This window comes from Chrysemys picta, chromosome 4 (assembly GCF_011386835.1).
Source record: "Chrysemys picta bellii isolate R12L10 chromosome 4, ASM1138683v2, whole genome shotgun sequence".
NCBI classification, from domain to species: Eukaryota; Metazoa; Chordata; order Testudines; family Emydidae; genus Chrysemys; species Chrysemys picta.
Window position 1 is genome coordinate 2,565,266 of NC_088794.1, and position 13,427 is coordinate 2,578,692.

The window sequence follows — 13,427 nt, forward strand, 5'->3', positions numbered from 1 at the left end:
TCGGCCTCTTGTACGGGGGCTCGTATCTGCTTCTTTCAGGTTGAGACGACAGTTACAGTTTGGCCTTGTCCTTAGCCGGAGGGACATAGAGGCCCAAGGTTTGCAGAGTGGTACGGGAATCTTTCATCCCATGCAGCCTGACGTCTATCTGATCTGTGAACAGAGCTTTTCCATCAAACGGCAGGTCCTGCATGAGGGACAGGGCCTCCGCCGATAGCCCGGACAGGAGGAGCCACAATGCCCTGCGCATAGATACCGCGGATGCCATGGAACGGGCTGCCGTGTCGGCCGCGTCCGATGCTGCCTGAAGGGCCACTTTGGCCGCCGTCGCCCCCTCGTCCACCAGAGCCTTAAAGTCCTTTCTGTTCCGCTCCGGGAGGAGAGGTTCAAACTTTGGCAGGGACTCCCATAGGTTAAAGTCATACCGGCTCAGCAAGGCCTGATGATTGGCCACCCTGAGTTGGAAACTTGCAGAGGAATAAAATTTCCTACTGAAGGAGTCCAGTCTTCTGGCGTCTTTGTTCTTGGGGGTGGGCGCGGGCTGGCCCTGTCGCTCTTGGTGGTTCACTGATTCCACCACTAGTGAGTTAGGTGCCGGGTGAGAATAGAGGTACTCGTGGTCCTTGGCCGGCACAAAGTACTTCCTCTCAGCCTTCTTGGAAATCCGGGCCAAGGAGGCGGGAGTTTGCTACAAGGTGTTGGAGATGTTGGCCACCACCTGGTGAGGGATAGTGCCATGAGGAAGACAGTACATTAAAGAGGGAGTCGGACAGGCCCTCCATCTCCTCCACCTGGAGCTGGAGGTTGGACGCCACCCAATTTAGCAGGTCTTGATGCGCCTTAAAATCTTCCTGCGGGACAGAGGGCGGGGGTGCCCTTATGATGTCATCTGGCGCAAGAGAGAGAGCCGGCACGAAGCCGTGGGCCTCAGTCGGTACTGGGGATTGACCCCCAGGTCGGAGTCCGGGCGTGGAGCCGCCAACTCATGGCCTGCCGATTTGCCCCTCAGCTGAGATGGAGAGGCCGATGGAACCTGGGACGCCCCGGCCACCGAGCAGGTTCCCATCTGGGCAGGCATCGCTGGCCACAGTGCCCATTGGCACCACTGTCCCTGCCATGGGGCCCCTTGCCACTGCGCAAGCTGAGGGCCTGGTGGCGCAAGTTGGTCCGGCTGAGCCGCGCAGCCCAGAGATGGGCGCCTGGGTGCCGAGGCTGAGGTCACCATCAAGTGCGTGGTCCCATAGGAGCGGTAGGAATGGCGGTGCCTGCGATCCCATCTTCCGCAGAATCGGGACCTCGACGTCGAGGACCGGTACCCATCAGAAGTGCTGCTCCGGTACTCGCCTTGGCGCCGGGAGCTCTGGTGTTCCGGTGCCGGAGAATCACGAGGGGAGTCCGGTGTGTGACGTCTGGCAGAGCGGGAACCCAAGCGGGAGTGTCGATGTTGATTGTGCCGAGACTGGCTATGGTAAAACTGTGTCTTGAGGAGGAGCGTCTCTGGCACCTGTCTCGGTGCCTGCGCTCATTACCGCGTGGCGTGGAGGGACCCGAGACTCCTGCCCGGGCAGTGACCTGGTTAGTGTCGAGGGCGGGTGCGAGCTGCAAGTTGACCGGCCGCTGCGCGTCAAATGAGGCAGGGAGCGGTCCTCAGAGTGGGAGCTGTGCTGCACTGGGGAGGTCTGACGACTACCCTTGACGCGGGACCGAGGGCCCGTCACCGGCGGCACCCTGGGTACCAGTAGGCTCAGAATGTCTCATGCGGCCTGTAGAGCCTCCGGTGTCGATGGCATCCTGACCGCAGGAGACATGTGCGCGGATGGCGCCGGGCTGCTCCGCTCAGCACGAGTCGGAGGTTTTGGGCCCGGGGGGACTGAGGGCTGCCCGACGCGGGACCAGCCTCTCCCCTTTCCTTCTCTCGGCACAGCTGCGAGGTGGAGCCCTTCCCCTGCTTCTTGGAGGGGGAGCGGTGCCGGCTGATGGCGGGGGACTCGCTGCGCACCGATGATGCCGGAGTTGGGGCCAGCGCCGATTCCATGAGGAGAGCTCGAAGCCTGATGTCCCTCTCCATCTTAGTCTGCGGTTTGAATGACCTGCAGATCTTGCAGCATTCACTCACGTGAGTTTCGCCCAAGCAGTGGAGACATTCAGCATGTGGATCACTCCTTGGAGTCGCACGACTTGAAACCAGGCGCCACTCCAGGCGTTGCAGCGGTGCTCCCCCACTACGGGTACTGCTAAGGGAAAAACTTCCGGCACCAGGGCACGTGGCGAGCACGCACACCTACTGTGGAATAGACATGAGCCATCACTCGAAGAAGAACCCAGGGATGTTAGCCCAATTGCTAGCAGACCCTGGAGCCATGGGCGGCGAGTTATATTCTCTCCTGGTTCCCGGGCTCCAGGAATATTCAGGGCTTGGGGCCCTGCTCCACCAATATTTGGAGCTGGGTCTCTCCCCTGGCCCTGCCTGGAGCAGGCCCCGGCCCCTGCCTGCCACAATCAGCTAGGACTGCACTGCACAACATTTTTACCAGTGCTCAGTACCTAGCTGAACACGGAATAGCACTATGTGGACATAATGAGAGTGATTCAGATTTGATGCAGCTCTTGTTGCTACACAGTACAGATTCTGAGGAGCTGAGAAAGTGGCTTAGTCGCACAAAATACAAGTGGCCGTCACATGAGGGTATTAACGAAATAATCAAAACGATGGCAATGATGGTGTTAAGAAAAATTGTGCAAAAGATAAAGGCTTCTGAGTTTTATGCCATTGTAAGGGATGAGACTATCGATTTGTCAAGAAAAGAACAAGTACGTTTTTCTTTAAGGTTCTTTCCTAGTGAAGACTGGGAGATCTATGAGGAGTCTATTGGGTTTGACCAAACTGATGCAGTGTATACTGCTTCTCTGTTCAAAATTGTGGGAGATCCACTTCTCGGGTGTGATTTGCCCTTTTCTGATTGCCGGGGGCAGTGTTACGACGGAGCCAGTAATGTGTTTGGCAAATGTACTGGGGTCCAAGCCAGAGTGAAGGATCAAAAGCGAAGGGAGACCCACCACTAAACAGGTTCAGCTCAGCAGGTATGAGGGAGAAACTGTCTCCAATGGTTTGTCTCTTGGGAGTGGTGAAGCCATCTCACTCTCCCAGTGTTTGTCTGTGAACAGCCATGTGGTCTGTGACAAGGGGGAGGGAAGTTCAAACTGTTTGTCTAGTCAGAAAAGCGGTTTAGCTGCCGGGGGAGAAAATGTCTCCGGTGTTCTGGCTGTGGAACAGGCAGAAAGTACCTCTGAGTTTATGCTGACTGAGGATTTGTTAGTTGTGCCAGATGTGATTCTGGACTCAACTGAGACCCAAGAAGATGTTTCTGTAGAGCAACCCCTAGCTAAAAGGGGAAAGGACAAAATTTCCGGGGAAATGGATTGTTGCCTAAAAGTGCTCCTGAAGGAATAAAACCTCATGGTAGCTTTTGCAAGCAATTTGCTGCAACTGAAGGGTGTGGAAGTGGGTTGATTGAGTTAGCTCAGAATGGATCCTTGCCTGTAGCAAGCAACAGTGTAGGTGCTGAGGAATTTGGTTCAGTTTCTAGCTGCCAAAGTTTCTCAACTGTGTATGAATCCACTGACTTTGTTTTAGAAGGATCCAGGGTGGAAGCCATCCCTGCTAAAAACAACACTGCCTCTGTCATCGCTAAACAGCTCTTTACGCGCACCTGGGATGGCTGCAGCTCTGTTGTGAATTGGGCCAGCCCCAGTGTGTGTCAGGTAGAAATCCTGAATGGGAAAAATGGGAAACCCTGGTGGAAATGGTTTCATCCCTCACAGCTCAAAGAATGGAAGGATAAACCACCTGACCCTCAAAGGAATAGTACAACTGTCTTCTCCATCCTGCCGGCCACCCTTCTTGGCCAACAAGAAGGAACGGCTTTGGGCCGTTGGAAAATACGCATCAAGTGGGCTGGTCAGTGCCTACCCCGATGTTGAGACAGGAAAAGGCCAGAAAACTCCTTGACTTATTATGGCCACCCTCACGTAGGTCACTGCTTAGCTAGGTTGGAGCTCCCTCTGCCCTTCCCCAGCACTGCGCCACCTCAGGTACCCTGCTCAGCTCCCAGGCAGCCAGCTCCTTCCCTCTCAAAAGCTAGAGAGAGTGTGTTGGCTTCTGGCCCACAGCTCTCTTATAAGGGCCACTGGACTCTCATTAAGCCAGCCACAGCTGTGGTCAGCTACCCACTCCACTTCCCCAGCCGTTCTTAATCCCTCTTCCCCTTCTGCAGCCCCCTCCAGGGCTGCTTTCACCCTTCCAGGGCCGGAGCAGGGTGATTGCCCCGCTGAACACTGACAAAAACCATTGTGAATACAGAGTTAAGGTTGCCTGGGGGCAGCTCGTGCCCTTCTGGAACGTCGAGCTCAGCAACACTCGAACATTGGAACCTCAGGGGATACAGAGTTATTATGGTATAAATACCATACATTTATGGTAAATGCCCAACACAACCTTAACTCTGCCCTCTTTGAGCGACGCCCCAATACGTCCCTAATGCCCACACTCACACCCTGCCTTTGACCTGTACAGAGCAGGGGCCGCCCTACACTCCGACACGGAGCCAGTCCACAGGAAGGACACCGCAGCCGCTAATTGTACAATCCCTTTTACAGCCCCTTCCCCTGTACGCCCGACGATGTCTCTCACACTCTGCTCTCGCTCCCCCTTCATTAAACCCACAGACCTCGCTCATCACTCCCCTCGCTGCTGACAATCCCCGTGGCAAGACGCCCCCTGTACCCTGCTAGTGCCAGAGCCTGCACAACGCCACTGTGAAAAGAGGGGTACTAGATCTCCCAAGGTCGGCATGCACCTCTTTCCTTTGATCACACATGGGGGGCAGGGAGAGGGGCTCAGATACCCTCAGAGAGGCAGGCTCCCCAAGATCTCATATCACAATCACAGCTCTGCCAAGTAGCTCCATCTGCTCCCTCCACCATTCAGTACAGCGCCACCTATCGCAGTGAACACAGCTGCCGGCCACGTGGATAATTCCCAGTGGCTATTGCAAGCTCCAGGGGGGAAGGGGGGGCAGAGTTAAGGTTGTGCTGGCCATTTACCTTATCTCCATATTTTCTGGCTTGCACAAGTCTGAGTTTTGATGAACTCGGTGTTCTGGAAGGGCATGAGCTATCCCTGGACAATCTTAACAAAGGTGTTTGTCAGTGAATCTATATATGTCTCTGTCTCCATCCCTCCCTCCCGCCATCCTAAAATTCTGCTCTATTTATCTAGAGGGGCTTGTCCCTTAATAACCCTGCCACAAAACCCCAGGATGCACCCTCTGTGGGGTGGGAAAGATGAATTTAGTTCCTGGCTCTGCCTGGGAGAAGTTTTCCCAATTTCACAGCCATTTCCAGGAAATCCCAAGCCCAGATGCTGATCTCCAGCCGAACACCAGCTCCAGTGTGCCTTCAAAAATTCCCAGGTGTGATTTCTTTACCTCTCCTCCCCATCCCTCTCTACTCCCCGCCCATAGTTCCTGCTGCAAACTGCTCCAAAGCGCAGCCGAGGGGCCAGCAGGCCGGGGGATTTGCTGGCTGGGGGCTTGAGCCATGGCTCTGTCATTTGGTATCTGACCTCAGCTTCAATTCCTGGTTCTGGCTCTGGCTCAACCCCTGGCTCTGGTAACTGGCAGTTGACTCTGGTGCTGACTCTTGGCTTCGCTCCCCACCCTGGATGCCGGCTCTGACTACTAGGCCAGACTGCCTACATCCCAACCCTCTGTCCAAGCCGAGAGTCACACCCAGCACCCAAACTCTGTCTCAGAGCCTTAAGCATGTGGGGGGGGCGGGACTTGGACCCATTCTGGGCACCACCAATGTATGTAGCTGGGCCGGCATGTTTGTGTGTAGTTGGGAACCGTGGGGCTAGAGCCACAAAGGGACTGAGGCGCGTGAGTCCAACATGTAGGTGCCGCTGCAATCCTCAAACCCTGCTCAGTTGCTGCGTGACCCTGCAGGTGGGTAAATTCCCCAGACCCTGTTTCCACCAGGGCACACGCCCAGCCGCTAAGTTCTGGCCCCACCCAGCAGCTCAGAGCCCTCGTTCACACTTAAACCCTGGTGTGCCCACCCCTGTCCCACCCGCAGGGCCCAATCCGTTAGGCATGCTCAGAGCTCACCCAAACCCGTATAAAAGCCAGCCAGGGGCCAGTAGACTGGGAGTTTCTGAGCCTGGCGCTGCTGCCTCCTGGTGGAGGTGATGGGCCTTGTTCTGCATGTGTATGTGTTTATAAGAGAGATTTTTTCCTTTTTATGGGCTAGTTCACATGGTGATAAACTCAGAGAGCGCAATCTATTTAGCTTAACAAAGAGACGGTTAAGGGGTCACTTGATTATTCTCTGTACGTATTTACACGGGGAACAAATATTTAATAATGGTCTTTTTGGTCTAGCAGAGAAAGGTCTGGAAGTCAAAGCAAGGCGAATTCCGACAGGAAATACGGCACATTTCTAACAGTGAGAGTCATTAACCTTTGGAACAAGTTATCCAGGGTTGCGGTGGATTCTCCATCACTGACAATTTTTACATCAGAACTGGAGGTTTTGATAAAAGATCTGCTCTGGGCACAGGTGCCGGCTTCCTCATTTCCCAGGGGGAACTCAACCCCCCGCTCTGGCCCAGGCCTCGTCCCGTCCCACCCCACCTCTTCCCATCCCTGCCCCGCCTCTTCCTCCCCCATTGTGCCCCCTCCCCCGAGCATGCCCCGCCCTTGCTCTGCCCCACCCTCTCCAGCACCTCCTGCACTCCGCTCAACAGCTGATCGTGGCAGATGGGAGGCGCTGGGAGGGAGGGGGAGGAATTGATTGGCAGAGCTGCCGGCGGGTGCTGAGCACCCACTATTTTTTTTTCCGTGGATGCTCCAGTCCCGGAGCACACACGGAGTCGGTGCCTCTGGCTCTAGGAATTATTTTGGGACAGTTCTGTGGCCTGTGCTACACAGGAAGTCAGACTAGGCCATCACAATGGTCCCTTCTGGCCTTGAAATCTCTGAGCGGAGCTAACACCGCTGGGAGGCACCGGCACAAGGGATAGGCTCCACTCCTGGCTGTTGGGCTTCTGGAAGAGGAGTCCCTGTGGGGCAAGGGGATCAAGCCCAGAGAGGGGCAGATGATGCTTCAGTAGCATTGGATTTTGGTTCCAGTTTTGCCTTCTATGGAGAGCCCAGGGAGAAGCTCTGGGACTGGCTGCTCTGAAAAGACAGTTGTGTGTTGAGGACTGTGTTGGAATTGCAAGCCATCACCTTAAGGGAGTGGGATTTCCTGGCCCTGCCTGTAGGATAGGGGGCCTTGTAGGGAGGCATGAGATGAGAGTCAATGTGCAAAGAGCCAGCTAGAGGAAGGTGGGGTGAGTTGTACCTCTCTGCCTTAGGGAGCAGCCTGGTTTGTCTCTCTCTGGTTTTGAGTTCTTGTGTGTTCTCATTCTGAATTCTAAAGTGGTGTTCTGGTGCCACATTCCAGCAAGAGGAGACTGTTTTTATCCCACTTCTCTGCATGTGTGCACATAACAAAGACCAGTGACGTTCTGTTCAGTTCTGTTGGAGTTGGACAGACTTTGCTGCTGCCCCAGAGGGAGCCAGGCATAGGGACTTTGAAGAGACCAGCTGGGAGAAGACAGCTTGGGCCCAACCACTTACAGCTGGGCTTGGATATTCGGTGTTATGTTTATGGCACACACACAGAGTGAAGTTTTTAGATAAACCCATAATGCCCTCGCTTGACTGTTGCAATGTAACATGACGTTATTGCTTCGAATCCGGAACCCACAGGAAGCAAAAAACAGAGAGAGACAAAAGCAGGCTGCTCCCTCTGGCAGTGACCCCCACTTCACCCCACCTTACTCCAGGCTGGCTCTCTGCAGACCCTGCTGCTAGACCCAGAGCCCACACATCCCTCCAGAGCCCCAGCCTGGAGGCAGGACCCGAACTCTCCCCCTCTTGAAGCGATAGTTTGCAATTCCAACACAGTCCTCAATACACCACACCCGGAAGAGGTTACATTTGTTTAGTGGTCAGAGAGACAACCCCCATCACCGTCACTGACCAGTGTGGGGAAAGCCAAGGGGACCCACCTTGGAAAAGGAAACTGAGGCAGGGTGCCCCTGCAGTACTATGTTTGACCAGAAGATGGCACACTGGGGTGGCCAGGCCCTATGACAGGCTCTCTATGGGCTGAGAAGGGGGGGATAGCACCTGAGTCCCCTGAACTATTTGCATCTCTGACTCCCCCCTCCCCACTAGGGAGGTTTCCCCAATTTCACTCCGGTTACTGTAAATCACATGATCAAACTTTCACTGTCTGTCAAACGTTGGTGCATGTTCTCATCCTCGCTAACAGCTGTTTCCCTGGCAAGGGAGAGTTAGATGCCAGTCTGGGTGTTTGAGTGGGGGGGAAGGAGTGCTCAGAAGAGGGGTGGGATCGGGTTAGTGCCCTATGGAGATGGAGAGATGCAACCGTTCCCACCAGCTCTGGCAATCCCCCAAGGCCCAGTTCTAGAGCACGTGGGAATTTTTCCATCAAAATATTTTTCTTGGTCCACGTTTTCCATTTTCTGCAGAAGCCAAACGCCGGCAAATGGGCCGGTTTCCAACCACACTGTTTCTTTGTTTCGCTTTGTCATCAAAAAACTGCAGCGTTTTGGTGGGAAATTTCAAAAAGAGAAAAACAATTTTTCAACATTTCCACAGGAAAAATAATTGTTTTCCAGCTGGTTCTGCTACCCCACCTCCCCCCACCCCGTTTCCTTATTCTACCTCCTGTTCTCCCTCCACAGCGTACCCACGTCAGAGCCAGATCCCCGGACTCGGGGCTATATTTAGGGTGACCGTCGCCTTCTGCAACGCAGTGAGAATTCCCCTCCTCTCTCACAGCCCTGTGTCCCCGGGGGAGAGGACAGAGCTGGGGAGCTGCAAGGTAACAGACTCTCTTCTGCGTGAGAGGGGCGCGCCAGCACTGCTAGAGGTAAGGACAAGACCAGCTTTCTGTTTAAAGCTGGCCTGGTCCAAGTGCTCTCCAATCCGCATGGTTCTCGGATTGCTTTGGCATTGGGTGTGCCTCTTGGGGGTGCAGAGAGCCAGAGGTGGGGCCATTTGACCACAGGGTTCCTGAGATACAGCACCCCCCAAAATAAACATCTAACTCACTTGCTGGTGACCCCCAGCGTGTGCACGGCCTCCACTCGCCCTTTTGGGGAGCAAAATTCAGAATGGTTTTAACAAGAGTTTGCCAGAAGCTGCAGGGAATGCCTGGTGGAGGGGAAGGGTCGTGGGGGGCAGGGGAATAGGAGTTTTCCTTTCACTCACTAGGTTCAACCGAAGGACAGAACTTTTCAGTTTCCTAGGTACAGGGGACTACGTATATAGAAAAACGAGATGGACGGGATTTTGGTTAGTGTGTACACGGATTGTGAGAGTTTAACACCATCACATGTTAATATTTAGCTGTTGCCAGTCTGGACTCAGCATGGAGATGTTGGAAATCTGGGAGAAGGAGGCCGGGATTATGGGAAGATGTCTTGAGTAGAAGGCCTCAGTTTACAACTGTGTATATGTGACACGCGGTACCTCAAAATAGCACTCTGTGACCCCCATATTCATCATTCATGTGCGGTTGTGATATTTCATACAAAGCACGCCAGGTACGGTATCTAATGAAAGGTCATGAGCTGCTGAAACCCGTTGTTCTGTCCAGATATGAATATCCTTAGTGTATATGAAGTTATGAGATTGAATTTGCTGTATGGTTGTTTCTGAAATACATTGTAAATTTGGGTCTCTACAGCTAACCACTCCCAGGAGGGTGTTAACCGACCGTTAATCAGCAGGGGAGGTGTCATCAAGGGATTTACAATTCAATGACAGCTGCCCAAGCACCACACAATGGGGACGGCTCAACTCTCTGACTCAGTTGCACAAGACCACCAGGGGGATTGCTCAACCCTGTGACTCAGCAAAGCCCATCATGTCCGGGCAAGTGTCTTCTAGGCATGTGGACTGAGCGTATAAAATAGGGGACAGTGGCAGCCGGCCTTGGCCTGTCTCCTCCCCCACGTACGCTGGCAGCAACAAGAACAGTGAGAAGATGAAAACTTAAACTGAGGAGACTGGTCCCAGGCTTGAGAGGGAGGCCTGTGTGTTAAGAACGGTAACATCCAGTGGGGTGAGATAATCGCTTGATCGAAATACTGCCCAGTGTACTAAGGTTTAAGATTTAGACTGTGCGCTTACCTTTTATTTTCTCTGGTAACTATCGCTGACCTTTTGTGCCTACAGCTTCTAATCACTTAACGTCTTTCTGGAGTTAATTATCTGTTTGATATTTTACCTAAAACAGTGTATTTTCCCGGTGGTGCTTGGGAAATCTCAGCTCAGGTTACAAAGGCTAGTTCGTGTCCTCTCCACGTGGAGGGAGGGGTGGACTGGGTTAAAAACTTACACTGGTCGGGCTTCTGACCAGGGAAGACAGTCCAGCTCTGGGTGCAAGGCTGGGAGCTGGGGGAATTGGCTGGTGCCTTTCTCTGTGTGATTTGTGAGTGGCTCAGGGAGCATTTATGCAATCCAGCTGAGTGTGGGGCTCCACATGCTGTGAGAGGACAGTGCCCGGAGGGGGTTGCTCCTTGTCACTAGCAAAGCCTTGTGAGAGACGGCCCAGGCTGGAGAGTGAAGAGGGCAAAGTGGTACCCCACTTCCAGGTTGTGCCTGGGGGACCCTGTCACAGTATACATGTCTGCAGCAGCGCAAGGGTTAAACTGAGGAAAGGTCTCAGCAGGCTCCAGATTCCCAGGGATGTGGATGGAGAAACTGAGTCACGACTCAGGATTCTGAGGAATTATGGCAAATGTTTTTCTTTATTGAGCAAAGTAAAATAAAATCATCAGAGAAGCACAAGCCCTGGGCTGGAGCTCAGTGCCCACGGCAGCGAGGGGCAACAGCAGTTTGCAGATGACTGCAGTATGAAGGGATACGGCGGCCAGCGCACTGTGGATCAGTGTAAATCCAATCCAGTGTCAACTCCGAATCTCCCTGTCCTCGCTCTGACACTGGCTTTGCCTGGGAGTGACTCCAGCAGTCACTCCTCATTTGCACTGGGGAGAGCGAGGGGAATCAGCCCTGAGGTCCCTGATGGGTAACTCCTGACGTACATCGGTGTGTGTGAGAGCAGAATTCACCCCTCCCCACGAGCTCGTCCCTTCATTCATGCTCTGGATGGGAGTGTTATGGGCACTTTGCTCAGGTGCAAATGACGACACCAGATGCAATCTGGATTTCATTCCTGGGTTCTCTCCCCAATGTGGGAGGGGAGTGGGGTCTAGTGGTTAGAGTGTGTGTGTGCGGGGAGCTGGGAGCCAAGACTCCTGGGGTCCTTCCCTGGCTTTAGAAGGGGTAACCTAGGGCTTGCCTATACTACCCACCAGATTGGCGGGCAGCGATCGATCCAGCGGGGGTCGATTTATCACATCTAGTGAAGACGCGATAAATCGACCGCCAAGTGCTCTCCCGTCAACTCTGGTGCTCCACCATGCGAGAGGCGGAGTTGATGGTGGAGCGGCAGCAGTCGACTCATCGTAGTGACGACACTGCGGTGAGTAGATCTAAGTATGTCAACTTCAGCTACATTATTCACGCAGCTGAAGTTTTGTAACTTATATCGATTCCCCCCCCCCCCCCCCAGTGTAGACCAGACCTGAGATGCTGTGATAGTAAGAAATATTTTTTACCCTACTCAAGACAAACCCATTGGAGGAAGGGGCTTGGAGGGGTGGGTTGCTGAAGGGAAAACCGCTCCAATAACTCTGGGAAGGAGGGTGAATGTACCATAGCGAGCGAGTATCTCATGGTCTCAGCTCGCTGCTTTTTCACTGCCCCGTCCCAGCGCACCGGCCTGTCTGAGCGAAACGTGCCGGCTTTGCCTGGTCGCTGGGTGAGGTTAGTGCGGCTCAGAGCAGTGCTGTGAAGCTGGCTAGCCCGAGGTATATGCGGGTAGCCCCAAGGGTGCGATTGCTTTGGTCCCCATCCCCACTAGCGAATCAGCTGCTCACAGGATTTTAAGGGGCTCAGTGTTGCTCCCGTTGTCGTGCCAGCAGGGGTCGAAGACGGGGTAGACGGGGGCGCTCCTGAAGTCAGCGTTGTAGAAGGAGTACAGGGGGGTCAAATTACCGGGGTCATCGGCGTTGTAGAAGGTCACTTCCCCGCCCGCGTAATCGAGATAGACCCCGATCTTCTTAGGTGGGGGGTTGCACTGAAAGGGCATCGGGTTGGTGTCAAACGCCCAGTACGGCTTCCCGGCCTTCTGCTTGTTGTAGCCGATCAGCCAGTAGCCCTCGGTGCAGACCTCACCAGACCCCGGCCATAAAGATTTCATCTGGATCAATCTGCCCCGTCTCTCCGCTTGGTCTGAGACGATGCCCAGGTTCCAGCGCGGCTTCTGGCCCACGGACACCTCCCAGTAGTGCTGCCCCGCGCTGAAGCTCTGCTGGGCCACTACGCAGTTGGCCGTGTCAAATCTCCTTGGGCCACAGCTGACGTTCCCTGTGGAAGTCCCACATTTCACCGCCTTCCCGTCCTTCAAGATCTCCAGCTGGGGATGGGCCGTGGTTGGGTCCAGGGTTAGATCCTCCTTCTTCACTGGGAAAGGCAGAGAGGGTCGGGGGAAGGGTTTTATTCTGCAGGTTTATGGCTGTTTCCATCACAGCCGTCCCCTGATATTGATTTTTGAGAGGGCCACAGATGTCCGACCCCTGCTGTGAGCTCAGCCCGTCTCATGCTAAGCAGGAGTGGGCCGGGTCGTGGTTTGGAGGGGAGATCTCCCTGGAAAGCACTGTGTGTGACTCTGCCATGGAGTCATTGCGGTGGTAGGGGACACGATGCAGCAGGGAGCCCGGCAGGGGGCTCAGTAAGGGGCGCTCTCCCCTTTCCGTCAGTGCTGGCCCCAATACCCCAGTCATGCGGCACTAGAGGGCGCTGTGCTGCTGGCAGTGGGGTGTAGAAACAGCTGCCCCATCCCAGAGGTGGCCGCATCTCAGTGCCAGCTGATGGATCCCTGTTATAGAATCACAGAATCCTAGAGATGTGGGGCAGGAGGGGACCTCAAGAGGTCAACTAAACCAGCCCTCTGCACGGGGGCAGGTAACCCTAGACCAGCCCTGACGGGTTTGTCGAGCCTGTTCCTAAAATCCTCCAGTGACGGGTAATGTTCCCTCTCATTTTCTATGTCCACGTGCGGAATGAATTTTATGTGCACCAATATGGAGGTGATGCGTGATGGGAGTGGGACCGAGGAGTTCAGAGTGTGGGAGGGGGCTCAGGGCTGGGGCAGAGGGTTGGGGTGTGGGGGGGTGAGGGCTCTGGGGTGGGGCCGGGGATGAGGGGTTCAGGGTGCGGGAG

The 13,427-nt window shown here is 54.5% G+C and overlaps 2 protein-coding genes across 5 annotated transcripts in view; both read right to left on the reverse strand.

Annotated features, from left to right (window-relative positions):
• The window catches only part of LOC135982834 (tripartite motif-containing protein 72-like), a 67,107-nt gene that overhangs the window by 45,397 nt on the left and 8,283 nt on the right, over nt 1-13,427 (reverse strand). The gene's annotated exons all lie outside the window — the stretch shown is intronic.
• LOC135982833 (tripartite motif-containing protein 72-like) overlaps nt 9,108-13,427 on the reverse strand; it is a 32,128-nt gene continuing 27,808 nt past the window's right edge. For all 4 annotated transcript variants that reach the window (XM_065591138.1, XM_065591141.1, XM_065591139.1 and 1 more), the window contains one exon: nt 9,108-12,668. In XM_065591138.1, coding sequence (XP_065447210.1) covers nt 12,079-12,668 — 590 coding nt within the window. In that variant the 3' untranslated portion in view covers nt 9,108-12,078. The remainder of the gene's footprint in view (nt 12,669-13,427) is intronic.